At 42.3% G+C, this 18,651-nt stretch overlaps 1 protein-coding gene across 4 annotated transcripts in view; it reads right to left on the bottom strand.

The window, feature by feature from the left end:
• LOC109292638 (piezo-type mechanosensitive ion channel component 2-like) overlaps positions 1-18,651 on the bottom strand; it is a 64,919-nt gene that overhangs the window by 38,960 nt on the left and 7,308 nt on the right. For 2 of the 4 annotated variants that reach the window (XM_019510178.1, XM_019510177.1), the window contains exons 4-23: positions 17,968-18,130; positions 17,365-17,560; positions 16,637-16,850; positions 15,990-16,152; positions 15,670-15,765; positions 14,923-15,037; positions 13,996-14,243; positions 13,098-13,361; positions 11,930-12,035; positions 10,856-11,037; positions 10,227-10,375; positions 8,473-8,643; positions 8,139-8,180; positions 7,396-7,428; positions 6,708-6,814; positions 5,129-5,292; positions 3,280-3,456; positions 1,584-1,727; positions 890-1,090; positions 90-294 (exon numbers count right to left, since the gene is read on the bottom strand). In XM_019510178.1, the coding sequence (XP_019365723.1) occupies positions 90-294; positions 890-1,090; positions 1,584-1,727; positions 3,280-3,456; positions 5,129-5,292; positions 6,708-6,814; positions 7,396-7,428; positions 8,139-8,180; positions 8,473-8,643; positions 10,227-10,375; positions 10,856-11,037; positions 11,930-12,035; positions 13,098-13,361; positions 13,996-14,243; positions 14,923-15,037; positions 15,670-15,765; positions 15,990-16,152; positions 16,637-16,850; positions 17,365-17,560; positions 17,968-18,130 (3,140 nt within the window). The remainder of the gene's footprint in view (positions 1-89; positions 295-889; positions 1,091-1,583; positions 1,728-3,279; positions 3,457-5,128; positions 5,293-6,707; positions 6,815-7,395; positions 7,429-8,138; positions 8,181-8,472; positions 8,644-10,226; positions 10,376-10,855; positions 11,038-11,929; positions 12,036-13,097; positions 13,362-13,995; positions 14,244-14,922; positions 15,038-15,669; positions 15,766-15,989; positions 16,153-16,636; positions 16,851-17,364; positions 17,561-17,967; positions 18,131-18,651) is intronic. The other 2 variants (XM_019510179.1, XM_019510180.1) reach the window with 2 other exon arrangements.

Here is an 18,651-nt window from a genome sequence, read left to right as displayed (position 1 = left end):
TTGTGGTAAGTGGTGGCTTTGGCATGAATGGAGTGAGGTCAACCTCACTGATCATTCACCCACCTGGACAGTGAGCTGTGCTGTATTACCTTTGCAGAAACCAGGAGGGAAACCAGTGCACAGCAAATACTGAAAGGCCAGGATACAGGCAAGGAAACAGCAATATCTTGGCCAAACTTCAGCCATGGCTTTCCTCCGATGGAGCCACAGGAGGTAGATCAGCCAGCAGGCATGGATAAAGGCAAAGAAATCCATACGGCACATTATGACGTTAACAGCAGCAAGGAGACACATCTGAAAGAATGGAACCATCCCAGTAAGACATATGGTGGCTTCCTTTGGCACACAGAAAACCTTCCTGCCTAGACCTGGGAAAATTTGGAGGTGGGGAGAGGAGGAAAAAATGTAGACTTGCAAGCACCACAACATTTTCTGCCAAATTGCCCCTTTTGAAAGAACAAAAACATTGTGGCCTTAACACATTGTAGGGAGCAAGATATGAAAATTCCTTTTCGTAGGTTGCTGTTGCCAAGTGAAATTCCCAGCATGGATTTTGAAGCAGCTGGCCCCAAGCTGAGTCCATAATACTGTATTTCTCAGTCTAGAAAGATGAGAATGCAGAAGGTATTCCATCTTCAGCCCGGTTGGAAAGCCTAAAGAGTTCAGTAACTACACAAATGAGACATCATGGTAATTGCTGTATACACCTGCATAGGGATGGTTTTTCGAGGGGGAAGGAAGATGGACCTCAGTGGAACTGTTCTGATTTATACCAGCAGTGAATTTTTGACTGTAGTGTTTTGTGTTTTCTGTAGCTTTTATTGCCTGAGTAAGCTACTGCTGAGCCTTGTGTCTGGGGAAGACTATTCCTCTGGTGATATTTGCTTACCTCTAATCCAAATTTGTAAAAACCGTAGTTGATAAAGTACTTGACGCAGCTGAGTAACCCATCATCCAGGTGCTCCCGAGTGACTGACTCAAAAATGCTCCCTGTAATAGGTGGAATCAGCTGGTTTTGAGTCCTGTAGAAGAGCTGGTGGCGATGTACTGTCACTTCCATTGCCATTAATCCCAAAATGGTGAGGTGGTTCTGCGAGGGTAGTGAAATGGCATCAGATGGTAATGGCATCTGAGATGTGACATTGGGTGAGCGGCATGGAAGGTGAAAGGAAAGGCCACGGTTCCCCCCAAACAGGGATCTGATTTTATTTTCAGCTTTGAAAAACTTGTTCAAACCTTTTTTTAAGTTTACATGTTGACAGTTGTTGACACTGTGCTGTTTTAAAACATTTAATTTAGAAAATTATTATCACATTGTATTTAGAAAATGTAAAATTAAATGTATAGATTTCTCTACCTCTGCCTTTTTTCCTCCATTTTTTCAGCCAAAACTAGTTGACACAAATTAGCAACTGGGTTCAGCTAGACTTAGCACCACTCCCTTAGGATTTTTCAGCAAATGAACTATTTGCCAATCCTTCAGCACTAATCCATGGTCTAATTGCAAGTTACACTTTCCATTTGTGCGCCGGCAGGGTTTTGGTGACTGCCCCTATGAGAATGAACCACGATAAGAATCCTACCTTCAGGCACGGCAAAACGCTGTCATCACACTTTCGGAAACCTCCATACCAAACTGCTGGGTCCACAGGCGCCACATACAACACCGATTTCTGCAACAGCTCATCCCGGTTGTCATGATAGTAGGTTCCATTTTGGTAGAGTCTCTGTGGAGACAAACACGTGTGCCTGGGCACTAACTCCACTAATACAAGGGGAATATAGGGGCCCTAGGACTTCTCCTGCTGTGTTTCTGATTTGTTATGTATTTATTCCCATTTGCATGCAGAAGTTCATGCATATCAAAATAGAACAGAATCCATATCACTCAGAGTCTCTGGTAAACTGGGATGAGTTCCTGTACCAGAAATTTCATTTCCAGATTCCTGTTTCTTCCTTGGAAAAGACTCTTGTATGCCTAGCTATCATTTTTAAGCCTTATAAGCTGAGTGACAGCTCGTGTCTGGAGCATATGAAGTAACAAGAGAAGGAAAGTATGAGAGTAAGGGTGCGTTTGTCAGGGGTCATAAGGATTCTTCCTTGCTCTGGACCTTTCATCTGCTTAGAGCTCTGGTACAAACAGGCAGCCGCCCATTTGAGATTGTAGCAGGGTGACAGTTCCCTGATGGGCAGTAGGAGCTAGGGCCCAGCTCATTCAGTTCCATGATGTGGCCTCTCAAGCTTTCGGGAGTGGATGAAGATGAAGAAAAGACCAGAAGCAGGTGCTAAGGGAGAGGAAGCACTCCTGGGACAGAGCAGTACTTGACTTCAGGGAGGGGAGCCAATTTACTGCTCCTTCAAAGTGCCAAGTTCAGGCAAGGCCTGGCCTTCTTCCACCCAGGCAGACACAGGCTGGGAGCAGGACTGGGTGCTGGCAGGGGGCAGCCTGCATAGTCCAGGGAGGACTGTGCTCCAGAGCTAAAAGGAAAAGCCTGCTGAGGAGAGAGAGTGGCTGGGCTGGGGGCTCTGGAAACGCTGAACATGAGGGAAAGAGCCTGGGGGATAGGGGTGCTAGGAACTCCATGAAGGAGAGCTGAGAAGATGTTGACTCTTGTGGGGAGGAGAGCTTATGGCTGGGACCACAACCCAGGAGGGGCGGTTGTGACTCGGGGAGCTGATTTGCCTGACTAAATCAAGGGAGAAACTGAGGTAAAGTGCCCGCAATTGAGGGTGTGTCCCCAAGGGTCCCAGTCAGAGGGACATGACTTCTTTTGTATGCACACTCATTGATAGGAGTCTCTCTCTGCATCCTTACAGTGCTTATATCAGTCACACATGTTCATCAAACAACACAACTTCTACATCGATAGAATACAGATTCAAGTATAAAAAAGTTCACTAGATTTTAGGCCAATTTTTCACACACTTTCAAGGCATATCTGCACATTGCTGTAGAAATGCCAAATTAGGTACGTAATTGCAGGTGTCATTTTCACAAGTAGCTTTGCACCTAAACAATTTGGAAATCTCGTCTTGATTCTTCATAGGTGGTGATTCATACTAAATAACTCTGAAATTTAGAGAGTTAATCATGTTCACTAGGTTTTAAAGAGAGTGCAGTTTTCTCCAGACTTTAGCATTAAGGTCCTGATCCTGGAAACTTTTGTGAACATGACTAACCTCATGTATGTGGTTAGTCAGCGCATCTCCTTGTGTGTAAAGTTAACCATATGCCTAAGCATTTGCGGAATAGGGACCTGCAGACTTTACAACACTCACCTCTGTGCAGTTTGAGGAGTATTCATGTGGTTTGACAAACTTCAGCTGGTACATCATTCTACAGATAACCATCACAGAGGACCAAATTGTGCAGATTCGTGATGCATGCGGCCGGAGCTTGGGATATGGCAGGGCAAACACCCAGAGGATGAAAAAAGGATAATTCATCATAGACACCTAAATAATTTCAGGGGGGTGGGGAGGAAGCAGAATTGTTTTATTACCATTTCCTTTTTTTTAGTGTGTTTGTGGATTCAGAGATTCAGTTTGTAATATTGCAATGTGATATTGTAGTATTGAACAATGCAACATGGGATAACAACCGTAAAAACAAAAGTAAGAAACTACTTTTAGGTAAAAATATGTCTTGACAGGTTTGGGCAGTTGCTGACTCTGCTGGGCAGAAAGAAAAAGATTTTCCTTCATTTAGCTTCTTACGTGGCTTCTTCATTTGGCTTATGTAAGTAATATGTTTTTATTGAAATTTCTGTCTTATCCATATTTATTGATTGCTTTTACAAGGAACTAAATAACACTTAAGTTCCTGTTATGCAATATATCAATTTCCTGCATCTATAAAATAAAATGCCTACGTGACAGTTGTCAAAGACAGTAAATGAAGCTGCGCTCACATGCATGGTAATGCATGGCATGCTGCATACAGACTACACATGCATATTTTTTATGTAGATCATTTATTTAAACATGGACCTTAACATAACCAAACGTGGATGATTTGCCTGACAGTTTGGTCTAGGTTCTGTCTAAATGGCTGTTTGCCTATGTATTTATCACATTTGTGCAGACAGCTATGAAATCTTGGGCCTGGATGACATAGCCACCTGAATTTCCCCTGAGGTTTATCCTGGTATTGCAGGGAGGAAAAAAACTCTTAACTGAAGTAATCAAGAAGGAAACTTCGTAGGCTGTTGTGTTCTGATATAAGCCATATCACATCATTATAAAATGTCTAAAACAAGTCACAAAGAGGCCCTTTTTCCTTGCACCTCTATCCTGGTTCCAAACACACACATAATAGCCTCTTCTGGATGAAAAGGCTTCTAAGAGGCAGAGAAGAAGCAAAGCCGTGACTGTGTATGCTCCACCACAGCTGTAGAAAGATGTTCAGTTTGGACTACCTGCAGAATATACCTTGTAAACAGTGGGGAAACAAGCCTCATCTTTGTCACACTGTAGTTGCATATGCTGAAATTACAGGCGCTGAGTGACATGCAGCTCCCTACTGTAACTCATGGTGTTTTGCAGGAAGCACCATGAGTTAGTGTTCCCGTCAACCCAACAGATGTTCACTGTTGAGTCCAGGGGTTGGGGGATTGAGCTCCAGTTTCAAGCTGCATGTCTGAAGCCTCTCTCCCCTTGCCCTAGCCCTCCCTTCCGCGCCCCGCTGAGGGGATTGGAGCCCCCCACCCTCCAGCGCAGGCTGAGCAAACCCCAGACCAAGCTCCCTCCCTCCCTTGTCCCCCTCCCATTCTGAAGACAGCACCAGGGGCATGGCCAAGCTGTATCAGCTCAGTCCTGCTCCCAGCACGCACTGTCAGACATTAATGACGGTTCTCTGTTTTGAAGCACCTTCATCTGAACCCTCATGTAATGAGGGTTCAGACTGTCACACAATTCAGTGCTTAGTAAGTGCACTGCAGCCGTGGGGCATGGCTAGAGCACTTTCACAGGGCCAGTTGCACGACAAATGTAACTTCTGTCTGTGCCCAACAGAGCAGGCCCAAAACATTAACACAATTGGCCACAGCTGCTATTTTAGGAGTAATCTGTCTTTTGCAACACTGGGGAAAAAAATGGTATGTTTCAGTTCCTAGTGCTTCTCTCTGACCTCCTCAAGAGAGATCCAGATGATCCAAATAGACACAATTTTAAGGACATGCAGCTCCAGGATCCTCCATCCTAACACCTGAATTTCATGAACCATCTCCAAAAGCTTCAGGAGACAGGAAGCTGACTTGTCAATCACCAGTGTCCAGTTACTAGTCCTTTCCCCTAAGAAAAAAAGTGTTAGGTTAGTACTTTAAAATAACCTTTAAGAATTGACAGAAACAGAAATAGGGATTTCCTGCTGTGTTTATGGCTTTGACTAATGGGCTGTGTTATCATCTTTCATGTCAGGAGAAAGGAAAAGTGGCATAGGAACAGTGTTGTTGTGGAAGTTAATGAAAGGTAAGAAACAGGATTAAAGCAGGTAACATCAGTTTTATATGTAGAAAACTTTTCATGTGGCTTTGTTTTTATGATTCGTTTTTATGAAAACCAGGTGTTACATAGCTGTGAATCCCAATTCTTTGACCATTTCTACTAAGCCTAAACCAGGGAACACATACAGAACAGAGATTGTATTTAGGGACTTGATACAGAAAAGCTATAATTTACTCACTATGCTTCATAACTGGACACCCACTCTACTACACAGGTTCCTTCAGCCCTTGCAAAAGGGACAAGGACTGAAACTATAGCCATCACCTAGACTACTCTGCTGCTGCCTACAGTATGCTCCACTTATGTTCATGTGGGTAAGTACACAATTCACTTAAACTGCATAACATGATGCCAGTCCTTATTCTTTGGCCTGTTGCTTGTATTGTAAGTAACAACAGTGATCTTCATATTGGGTATGAGCATAAGCTGCCTAAATGCATAGAAACTCAACCCTGTTGTCAAGTTTGTAATGTATTCAACAGAATTTACTCAGTTCACAGCTGATAATCTCAAGGCTGGTATTGGAGGCCTCGGGCTCCGAGAAACCAGGGTAGTTAATTATCATTGTCACACTGAATTGGGATGAGTGCACAGTCTGGGGAAGCGCATAGCCTATTTCAGTTCCAGGGACTTAAAGGGTGTGGTAACTACAATCCTTGAAGTCACCTCTGAGGGCATACCTAATCTTAACCCAAATCCTTATGCAAGCTATCATCCACAAACAACACCCTCAAACACAGGCCTGTTTGTGCTTTGAACCCATGCCTTCTTGCTTGAGTAATGTTATAGTGAACGCCTGAGCTGTGCTTTAGGTCTCCTTAAAGTGCACCCTCTTTGCAGTGAGTCTATATCCCTTGGACACTGATAGCCTCCCCCAGTTCTCCTGAAGGACAGACAGCTTGTCCAACAACCAACCAGAGATGAAATCTCAGCACAAGGAAACAGGAGATATGCCCACAGGACACGGGGGTTAGGAAACAGTGAGGACACAGTAAAGGGTAGGATTTTGGTGTGGGAGCACTCAGGCTCAGTCTAAGCTAACCTGAGTGCCCAAGCCCAGGTTCCCACCACTCTCAACTAACTGGGCAATGTGGATTTATTTTCAGGAGTTACCTATAAACCAAATCACAGAACCTTCTCCACGTTTAAACAAACAAGGGAACAAAATTCAACTAATGCTCCAAGGAGCTTCAATTAATCACCTGATTTCTCCGACTGACCCTCTCTCATGGCGTCTTCATCCACCGTTGCATTGCCTGTTTTATCCAAGCTGGTTTGAGTTTCACCAGGCGGTTCGTTGGCTGCCACACTGTAATGAACAGAAAAAAAGGCAAGTGTCAGCTAGCAGACTGCTCTTTTAGCCAGTTGAGGTAGTCAGGCCAGCTATACCAATTGGGATTTATATAAAATTGCCTGCCTCTAAACCAAAAGGGAGAACAGACTACAAAGTGGAGATAAACTATATTTTAATCAAAAGTATTTATCAATACTTTTTAAAGTGCTCTAAGTAGCCTTCCTCTGCTCATGCTAAAATCAGTGATAAAGCTCCCTTTGGCTTTGATGGATAGCATTAGACCTGTGCAGAATGCTTTTGAAAATCCCATATTACCTGTTTTTAAATTACTGTCCTGTAGTGAGAACCAACTAAAGCAAATGCGTTCACATTGAGCCATAAAAAAATACAATCTTGGTCTCTTATTTGGATTAAGTGTTCCCAGTGTCAAATCGTTAAGCAGCAATATTCCATTCAAGAAGCTGTGGAGAACTATTCAAACAAATCAACTGACTCCTAATGAAAACTATAGATCTTTGTCTTCCAGTTATCAAGAGCAAAATAGACTTCAGTGAAAATGTACAAAGAAATATCGTCCTCTAGAACATCATGCTCACCCTTTCTGCAGTTTCACAACACTTTCTTTAAGCCTGAAAAAAAAAATAGCACCAAGATATTTTTCTGGTTTTCTACAAGTGCTAACAAAAATTCCTTACAGATTTATAGTCTCTTTCTTACTAGCAGGCAACAAAGTGATTTTACAAACAATGGATAGCCACATGCATTCAATATCCATGACCGACAGCATTAGAAAAGATCATTCAGTCTACCTGGTTATTAGCAAGGATGAAACCAAGTGGAGGGGCTACAAGGTGGGAGGGCTGCAATCCACCTCCCCCTCCTCCCCCCCCTGCCTTAATGGGCCCTAGGCAAACAAACTCATGGGCCCCGGGCCAGTCAACACCCCCCCTCCCGAGGTGAGGCGAGTGGAGGGGAGGAGAGGGCCATTTGCACCGCCACTGTGGGGGGAAGGACCAGGATCCTAGGCATGTGCCTAGTTTCCCTATGCATTAATCTGGCTGTGCTGCTGGAGCATGATAATAACTGCACTCCAGCAGCCTCCAGCATCTCGTGTATCAGTGTCCCTGTGCTTAAAATGGCAGCAGGAGCACTTTAAAGCTCACTCTAATTAATGCATCCCCCCACACACACCTGGTGCTCCCAGAGCATGTGTATAAATGCCCCCTGAGCCCTATGGGCATGTATAAATGCCCTCTGAGCTTAAGTAACATCAAATTAATGGTTGGTGTAGCTATAAAGACAAAATTTGACAAAAATCCAAGACAAGAAATGGACTCACATGTCTGCTAGAAGATGCACATTCGTTTCAGTTTTCTTTTTACTAGGAAGAAAATATAACAGAACCTCAGTTAATGTTCTTAGCAAATGGAAGGCAGGAGCTACCTAAACCTCCCATGGTTAACATTTTTTGCATGCATACATTAGACATGCTGTTATGCTCCAATTTGAAATGATGTTGGGGGTTGTGTGCGTGTGTGTGTGTGTGTGTGTGTCACAAGACTAATAAATACTCATGCAAATATATAAAATACCCATTTTTGTAACCATTTATACTGTTAGAGACATCTTCATGTGTTTCAAAGCTAAGTGATGCATGGGTTGGTTTACAGTACCTCCCCAGAGTAAATGCATCCCCAGGAACATTACGTAGGTCAGTGATCTTCAGAAAATCTTTATGAAAATAGTGCAGCTGCAGGATGCAGGCCAGGAGGAAAGCTGATGGAAGCAGAATCTTAGCAAACAGTTCCACTGTGTCAAATTTTTCCAGACCCAGATCTTTTAACCTGGCCAATAAAAGGGAGAAAGGCTTTATGCATAGAATATGAGGTAGCTGATTACATGGAGCACTGCAGTACTGTATTTCTCACTATAGTAGAGTGGCTGTTTTAAGCAAGGTCATCCTTCATTATGCCTTTGACACATGGACAAGTCATGCTGTTTCCTCGATCTGAGGCTGACAGCATAGTGTCACTGTCACAGGTTTCCTTAAGTCAATCATGGGCTACTGGCATCACTATGGCTACCACAGACACATCCCTTTAACTTGAATTCACATAAAGAATCCCCTTATCTTCTTCCAGCCCTTGATCTTATTCCCAAGGTTCCTTCCTCTTGTCACCATTTCTCTAACCACAGGGAAGATCCAAGACCCATGTTGTGAAGGGAATGACTGCTACTGATTTTTGAAAAGCCACCACTATCTGGCTACTATTACTATAAAAACCCTCAAACATTTTAACAAAACAATGTATGGTAACTTGCCAGAAAAGCTGGCCCTTCTGTTGCAGTAGTTTGGATCTGAAATCAGGAATAGTTACCAAAAGATTTTGAAAAAAACCTGATGAATCCTGCAGACTGTGCTGGGCTTTGTATTCCAGCAAGTCACCCCTTTGCGGTTTGGGTCTGTACTCCATATCCTGCCATCTTAGCCATGCTACTGAAAACAGAGAAAATGCTGAGAGCTCTATTCTTGTACACATTGCACCAAGGGAATAAAATAATGCGGCCTCGCAGTACTGTTAATCTCCCAAATGGTGAAAATGTATCAAGCCTCCTCAAAAAAGTGCTAAGACCCCTGGCTTTCATTGAAATCTAAGGAGACACTCAACATCTTGGCTGGGATGATTTAGTCAAGGATGATCCTGTCTTGAGCAGGAGGCCGGACTATAAGATTTCCTGAGGTCTCTTCCAGCCCTACATCCCTATGATCTTGTTGGTCCTTTCATTGTGGCGTGCTCACAGTCATTAACTAATGAAATGCAATCCTAGGCATACCACAAGGCTCTCCTTCCTTCTTTAGGAACTTAGGGGCTGATCCAATGCTTCCTGAAGTTAAGGGAGTTTTTTTCCATTGATTTTCCTGGGCTTTTGGATCCTTCTTCCATGAGGGAGAGGAAGAGTTGATGGTGGTATTTTGATGGGGAGTTGTTAATTTAAATGAGGTCTATGGAGTCATGGGGTGGGAATTAATGATACTTTAATTGGTGATAGTGTAATATATGTACAGACCCTTTACAGATAGGCCTCTGGTCCTGCACCACTCTGGCCTGCAACTACAGGGCATGCTAGGAAAGTGGGCCTGGTTTAAAAGTCCTTTCTCCCTCCTGGCAGCAAAGCTTTGAAAGGAGTGGTAGCTGTTGATGGATTACTCGGCACAGACCTAGGAAGCTGGCCCAGGTACATGAGGCAGAGGGCTGGCTGAAAAAGAAACCCTTGGGCCTGGGCATTTATCTGTGGCTTTGTCTAGAGTTTAATTTGCCTGAGGGAAGGAGGTGGCTAGGGCTGGGGCTCCTTGCTGAGGGAAAAAGGAAGTCTTATTCTGCAGGATTTCCAGGAGGATCATTTAAAAACATAATAGAGTCCTTACCTCTCTTCTGACACTGCCAAGGTCAGGCGAAGAAAGCCAGAAGTGGATTGAAACTGGAAGACATAGACGACAATGAGGACTACCATGGAATAGGAGACAACAGTGAGCCAGAAGCCCTTCAGGATTCGTCTCCACCACTCATAGTGAATCTGAAACCAAATGCATCTCAGGTTAGATACAGTTCAGTCTGTAATGCTGTCTAAAAACTGTCTACTGATTGAACCAGGGTCAAAAACCCTGTGCTACCCAAAGCCCCAGACTCAAGGGCTTCTTTTGATGAGTGAAGGAAACTGGGATGTATGTGTGAGTGAATTCTTACAGTTCTTAAGATATCTGACTTGGTGTTGAGAGTATCTGTGGCTTCCCAACAAAATTAGGACCTGTTTCTCTTGAGACTTTCTCTTCAACTGGAATCGAATTTTAGCCATGCCAGACAGTTCACAAAGGCCAAAACATGGTCCAGCAGTCATATTGAGATAGTCAAATGCTAACAGGGAACGAAAACCCAAAGGAGCAAACCTGGGAGCAAACTTCCCAGAAGCAGACTGGGAACTTGATTCATCTGTGGCAGACTATTGGTTTCTTTTAATTTCCCCTTTTACATTGCATCCAATAACCCATTTGCTTACCTGATACAAAGTCACGCAGAGCAGGAAGAGCAGAATGTAGAGAATTTTGTACACAACAACTTTGCCACTGAAGCTCACAACGAAAAACATGGCAGCGCAGAAATAGATCCAGTATTTAACCAGAATTCCCTTAAGCAGAGAGCCAAAGATTTCTAGCAGAAAATTATTTGGCTTATTTCCTTCTGTAATAAGAGGAATTGAAATCTATCAGGGGTGATGCAAGTAGTTATTTGGCTACTGTATCATTGTAATAGCTTTATTATAATAAAATGTCTTGCCTAGTATGTTTAACATCCTGTGTTAAAGCAAGTCACAAAGCTTTGGCTGATAATAGGGATGTTGAAGGAATGGTGAAGTCCCATAAAATGTCCAGTACCTTTGGACATAAGGTAACTTACTTTTTTATTGAATGGGTGGCCCTCCTTGCCCTACTGCCACCTACCCCTAAGTCTTCGGTAGAGGTTAGCTGCCTGTGGTCAAGCTAGGGGGAGAGGAAGCATTTTGAGGACACAAAGGCATATTTTTGTCTTTAGAAACAATACCTTTAGGGATGGGGTGATTAACATAATCCTTTCTACACCTCTCTAGTTCTAAAATAGACAGTGATACAATGGCACGGTGAGAAGCTCTAGCAGAAGCTCTTTATTTCCCCAGGTCTACTGAGCGCATTGGTACACACTCCTCCCCAAACTCACCTGTTGCCCAGGCTTCCCTGTGTGAAACTTGTGAAAAAATGAAAGTCAGGGAAGATTTGAAATGCTTATCAGGCTGCAAATAAATGGCTGCTCAGTGTACAAATAATGTAGCTAATTTCCGTGTGCAGTTATTACAACTGCAAAAGCAAACTGGGTAGCTGTCTGTGCAAATTAGCTTTAAACCTGCACACACCTTAGCATGAATAAGCTTTATGAAAAGCTGACCCCCAGTTATTTAAGAAGAAATTTTAATATACAAAGAAATCCAGCATCCTCTTTAGTAAAGGTGACACTTAAATACTGTGGTGATGGAGAGCTATAGAGCCATGAGTGAGTGTTGTGTCAGGGTGGTCTGTGAGTAAATATTACATTTGCTTACCCGTCTCATTCACTGCCACTTCTTTGAGAGGGTCTTGCTTCTCCTTCAAACGTCTTTCGATTATATGCTGCTTTAGCAATAGCCAGAATGTGAATGCATATGAGATCTGCAATGAAACCATACTTGTGCCTTATTTTTTTTTCATGGAAAGAAACCACAAAGGAATGCAAATAATTCCTCTCTCTACCTTGCTCGTTTTGCTAATTGCTAGGAATCAAGGTCTCTAAGTCTAAGGCAAAAAGTCAGAGCAGAATGTAAAAAGGAAGGCTGGCCCAATGCCTGGATTTAATATATGTTTAAATGATCATTGCAGAAGATGTGAGTTTTGGTTGAAAGTTTTTTGGAGGCAGAGCTATGGTGTATATTGATACAACTTTTAACACACTGATATCCCAGGCACTACTAGAACACAAGTGGAAGATCAGAATTCACAAACCCAGTGTTTAATTTGAACACTATTGTTCTATTTTTTGCTAAACAATGAATTTATCTTGAAGAAGGGGCAAAACCATCACCAGATGCTCATTCTTTCTAACCTCTGGTTTACCCTCTCTACAATTCCTCATATGCAGTAAATTAATCTTGTTATGGAAGACCTATCAATTCATAGCTATTCTGGCTCCCTTTGTCTTCCTTACCAGTACTTGATCCTAACCATTTGCCAGAAACTCCAGGGCCTCTCTAACCAAGCCAAATTTAACCAATTCAGTACTGAACCATCCTCAACAAGTTTAATAATTAGAGATAAGTCTGGGGTCTCCCCAAACTTTGGCCTCAGATCTGAGCTGGCCTCCATCTGTACAATGAACTGAAGCAAGCCTCAAACTCAAACACCCTGAAAGTGTGGTTAAGTCCAGATAGAAATCTGTAGTCACATTTTTCAGTTTTGAAATGGATATGAATACACGTGGTACTGAAGTCCAAGCAAAGTAAACCACTGTGTCAAGCCTCTTCTCCCATAACCACTTCCTCAAAGCTGTTTAATTGAGTAAACCCCTGACAACTCTCTCTGCCCTTTCTTTGTGTCTCCCATGGTTTTTGACCAGTGTCTTTAAAAATCTTTCCCAAAATGGAGGTGCAATTTACAGCGTAGATCATCTTGACTCGTTTTTTGAAGCCCTGTGTATTACCTAGCTTTGCAATTAAATGAGAAGCACTGAGTCCTTACCTTAGCAGCAAGGTGCAAACATGGCAGTGAGTACGGTTTTAAGTCAAAGTCAACGAGCACAGAGGTTGAAATTCCAGGAAAGACTTCTTCCTGAGAAATATTTAATCCTGCAAAGAAACTGAGGACCAGCAGGATATTCCCATAGGTGACAAGGAATGGAGAGCTATACATGGCATAAAGTCGACGGTCACGAGCCATCCAAATGATACAAGCCCAGAGAAGGAGAACAAAAGTCAGCCAGCTGAGATGGGTGATACTCCAAACCTTCAAACAGACAGACAATTTATGGGAAGAAATGCTGCTGTCCAAACCTTAATGAAACCAAACTTAAGTAGAGTGGAAAAGTAAAGATTTCAGACTCTAGTTTTCCACCCAGCAGTTGCATTTACAGCTGACTGCAGCTTCTGAAGTGAAGATACTTATATTTTGCTTCCTTGTATTGCATAGCTGGGCAGCCAGTATCTCAATATACACACAGATACAGGTTCTCTATACCTAGAAAAGATAAATGCCCATTGCCATGCAAAAACTAGGCACAAAACTGAAAGCATGTTTAAGTTAGCTGCAAGTGTGGCCCAAAGCATTCTAGCAGTGTACTAATGCACATAGGACTGTTTAATAAATATGCTCTTCAGCATAAAACTCTAGTCAAGTCAAAGCGAGTGGAGGACATTCTTAGAATGTGTTCTAAACATGGCATTGGTCTGAAGTCCTATGTACCAGATCAGGATCCATCCACTACTGTAATGATCCTTACGAAAATTCTGCTCTGCAACAATCTTGTTGCCCATTTCTGAATGCGTTGCCCATCCTGCATTCACCATATGCGGAACTTTCACTGATCTGTAGAATATTAAGCTTTGCCCCACAGGAAAGCAGTAGCATCCTTGTTTCTTACATGGGTTTGAGCTTCAAGAAGATATATTTCTTCCCACATCAAACACTTCATACCAAATTCCCTAGTAACAGTAGCACAAAGCAGAAAATTAGAGGAATGTACAGGGTATATTCTCTCAGCTCTGTACCTTACCATCATGGCAATCAGTGCGCTGGTATAGCTTTGATTCAAAATGAATTGCCCCAGCACAGCCAAAGTGCTAGTCCTATTCCCATCACTGTCTGTATTTTCAGGGCTAGCATGATCCTCTGCAAGAAACATATAGTGTACAGGCATATGTGAACATCACTGAAGGGTCTCTACCATGCATCTTTGATATTTCATTGATAATTGATTATATTCAGTAGCCCTTATAAGTCGACTGGGTACATGCTTGCAACGGCACATAAGGGACTATGTGCAAAATATTCTGAGTCCTAGAAGCAGGTGCCTGGACTCCCTGGGCATCACGCCATAAATAAACCCTCTTCACAATCGGTGTTAAATGAATGCTGGCAAAGTCTTGATTTATCTGTCTAAATCTACATTTACTGGAATATGTCTTTTCAATGCATATGCAAGGTAAACATTAGGATGCATTTCATAAGAAATATTCTTTATTTACTGCACTCCTGGAGGTACTATCTAATGCACAAGTTGCCCTGGCATCATCCACTCACTGGCTGAACTTGCCATATCATTAACAAAAAAAATATTTTTTTTTTCCTGAGATGGCAGAGATTCTCAGCCAGAGAAAGATCAGGCTTTTCCTCCATCTGTACAGTTCATTGTACTGCAGAGGAAAATGTATAAACTGTAAGTATGAAAGATGCAATTTGAAAGGAGTATTTTCCTATTCCTACTAATGCTGCCACCTTTTCAAGATCTCTTTCACTTTGGTTTGAGACACTCTTAGTTACACAAACATCACATTAGGATGTATAGTACCTGATAGTGGAGGGGTAAGTCCTTTGTGCTTGTGGGCAGGGATCTCACAGCCTGTGTCCTGTTCACAATATAAACAGGCCATGTCCTGCCCGTTTCCACTTGAAAAATAAGTCACCTAGTAAAAGAAGCACAAAGAACTTTTCTGTTCCAGCCTCATCTTTCCACAGACACTGCAAACTGTTCTAGCCTGGGCTGGTTCAGTGGTGGATATGGAACTGCTTTGGAGCAACCCATGAATGCTGTGAGCTGACATGATTACTGGGATTCTAGTTTTATGAATATTATCTTAGAGTAACCAGGGGCTGTTAGGGAGTGGAGGACAAGAAGAAAAGGGGGGAAATGGCTTGAAATAAGTCACTTTTCAATAAATATTTGAGAGTTATTAAGAGACTGAGGCAGGACAGGAAAAGATCTGGAAACACAAAAAATCCAAATAACTAGAAAAAACTAAAAAAGGAGCATCTTCTTAAGGAAGGGGGAGTTATTGTGGGGAAGGGGTCTGTGGCACCTATGGGGGTCAGAACTCAAGCTGAACTGTTACCATCGAGGGAAGGGAAGTCCTTTTTCTCTAAATGTTTCAGAGCAAAGGTACATCTCTTACTAAGGTATTTATTTATGGGTTTAGGAGGCCTCACTTCCAGCATTCACTTTTGAAATGGTGGGTCCTGTTTACCAAACATGAATACAGGTTTTGTATCTGATCTGTTTGTCCCTTTACACCAAGAACCTCCTGGAGATATCCTTTACCTTGTTCTCCTCATTCTTGGCCACCCATGACATTGTCTCCAACTCCAAACTGTTGTGCTCTGCTGGTGGTAGGTGGACATCCTCTTCTCTATGTTCCTGCATGCAAGGAAATAGCACATGAAGATGTCACAGGCCATGAGCCACAGACCCATCCCATCTGGTGCCTTTGTTACAGACCATACATTTCAAGGGGAAAATGAAGAAATTAGGTAGAAGCAAAGAAACGAAATGCTTTTCCTGATTTCTCTCTCAAATGTGGTTGTATTTAAGCAGATACTGTTTGTAGCCTGTCTTAGCTCTGCGCTTTAGCTATATATTACCTTAGGATTTAAAGCCCACTGCTGTAGCAGCACAACCAGTGCATAATACAGTACAAGCAAGACTAGAGGATTGAAGAACACAGGCCAAGTTAATCCAGGATGAAGCTGCAGTTTCCAAGACTCTGTGATATTTGTTTTGATGATTGCAGTCATTCCTAGGAGCCTGAAGAAATAGAAGATGGAGACAGCAGTAACAATGAGTGTTTTTAAATGTCACACTGAGCCTAAAATAGTATTTAAAAAGCAATACCAAGTGCTTTAATAGTAAATGCAACAACCTACTGAACACACTATGCTATTGTTTTGGCTGACTATGCACGCTCTTCCCTTATGACCTTGAACAAGTTACGTAGCCTCAGCTCCTCCACTTGTAACATGGGCAGGATCAGCCCAATACCTTGAGGCTGAAATAGTATTTGTTAAGTGCTTTGAGATCCTCAAATAAGTTTAGCGTTTTAAAGCAAAGCAATAGAAAATAATGGTCTCTATAGATCTTTCTTTATTCCTTTGGCAAGTGTTGACACGTTGCCTGTATTTATGCTGCCTTGATGGGCCTACAGAGGATCATTAGTGGATCTTTCATTACGTCTTAAAACAGCTTTAAGCATTATCCCTGCCCTTTTCTGCATAGAAGCTGGTGTCTTTACCTGGCATAAATGTCATCAGGAGGAATGAGGTCCTGAAAGTATGGCAGCTGGTATAGGTAAAGGGCAGTAAGGTGGCCGGCACTGAATATAGCCATCATCACACACAAACTGCTGAAGGTGACCAGTGCAATGGGGAGGTGACAGGACCACCAAGAACACAAGCCCAGGAAAGTGAAAAAATAGGTGGCAGAAGTTGCAGAAGGAAAGATTATTCCTAGAGGGGGAGAAAACACAAAAGAGTCCTGTTCCACATCAAGCAAGATACATATATCTGGCTATTGCAGCTGCTTAGTTCGACAGTGGATTAGCAAGAAAATCCCCCCAAGTATAGATGATCCCCTCAGTTATCTTAAATAAAAAGTTTCTGAGACTCTCAGGGGTTTAAGTAGGGGGAAGAGGGAGGGACTCGCTCTGTGCAGACAGTTTTCCCACTCCATAGTCACAGCAGAAGTTGGACTGGGGAAACTATCCTCCAGAAAATGTGGGACAATCAGAAGAGCGGTGTCAAGGTCCATCTATAAATCATACAAGGAAATTCTGCCTCACAGATGATTGCAGCTTTTCAGCTGTAGTGGATGCTGACATAGTGCAAACAAATAATTGCGCAACTGCAAATAACAAGTAAGAACAGTAGGGGAAAAATGAGGACCACAGGTATCAGCTTGTCTTTTCATTCTTTAGTGGACTACAACTTTTGCTATTTCAGCCTCTTGCTTTAACACTCTTACCTGCTACACCTAATAGAAGAGTTGCTACCACCTTTCCAGCATGTCTCAGCATGACATCAACTACACTTTTCAAGCCAGCAAGGAAGACAATGGCTTTCTGAATGAAAGCTGGCTTTTTAAAACCTGCCTTTTTTCCCAAATCATCTTCAGAGGAAGACTCCTCTTCGTAACTGTCTTCTGTTTCTGTTTCATAACCCTGTGAAAAGATGAATGGTTAAGCAAAAGTCAAGCATCAGCCTGAAAATCAAAGTTAAACCATTGCCAAATGGTTCCCAAACTCTTTCATTGCACGTTCTCAGCCAGGAAGAGGATGTGTTATTGTCTGGATATTCTGCTGTGGAGAAGTAGGCAACAAAGACCTATGAAAAAATAAACCAAAGAATATTTGACTCTCTAAACACTGCATTTTGCAGTCAGGAAAATTTACAGTACAAAGTACAAAAATATGGTCCTGTAAACTCATTAAAACTGGACAGCTAGTCAGAGGGAGAAAGCAAATCCTGCCCTCAGAGCTGATTCTTTTTACGTGCACGGCCAATGCATTTCTCGCAATCCAAATGTTTTCCAGTGGCTTGGCTTACACAGTCTTATTGCTTTACATACCTCTTCTTCATTCTGTTCCTCGTCTTCAGAACAAAGCTGCATTTTGCAATTCTGAGGTTTCCCCAGTTTTGTAAAAAGCCGTGTAGCCACGATACTGGAGAAAAACATTCCAATATCAGGTACCAGTAGGCGAAAGATATTTCCAGCATCAACTCTGCTTAGCCTGCAGAGGGGAAAGCATGAGTGAAACAGAAGTCTAGTGCTTAACAATGGCAGCTTTATTTTTACAACTCTTTTAATTATTAAGCTGAAAGTGCTTTTTCCTTCCAACCATCCCAGAAATGCCACAGTGCAGTAATAAAGATGGAATAATCCAGTGCTCTTGGTTTTTCTCTTGCAACTTGCTTTGTCTCAATGGTGAATAGTATTATACTTGGATACTGGCCAGAGTTTTAAAATTTCTTCCTCTCCCACCTTCCTCATCCCCCCACACACAAATGGCTTTAAAGTTGTGACTCACTGAATAAGAAGTCCAAAATTCACACCTCTGATCTACTAATAGCATGTAAGTAAAAGTCATAGTTTTTGGTTTACTAGCAGAATGAGCAAACCAAGCATATTTCTGTGTTTGCAGCATAAAGGAAAGAACAGTTGATACTCTTTTAAAACCATTTATTGATCTAAAATAATATAGCAAGAAGGTCACTGTAAAGAATTGGCTTAGAACATTTTACTTTGTCACTT

Source organism: Gavialis gangeticus, unplaced genomic scaffold, assembly GCF_001723915.1.
Source record: "Gavialis gangeticus isolate Ggan-Ray unplaced genomic scaffold, GavGan_comp1, whole genome shotgun sequence".
Classification (NCBI taxonomy): Eukaryota; Metazoa; Chordata; order Crocodylia; family Gavialidae; genus Gavialis; species Gavialis gangeticus.
The sequence above is the reverse complement of the archived record's forward strand: the minus strand, read 5'-3'. Positions and strand labels throughout refer to the sequence as shown.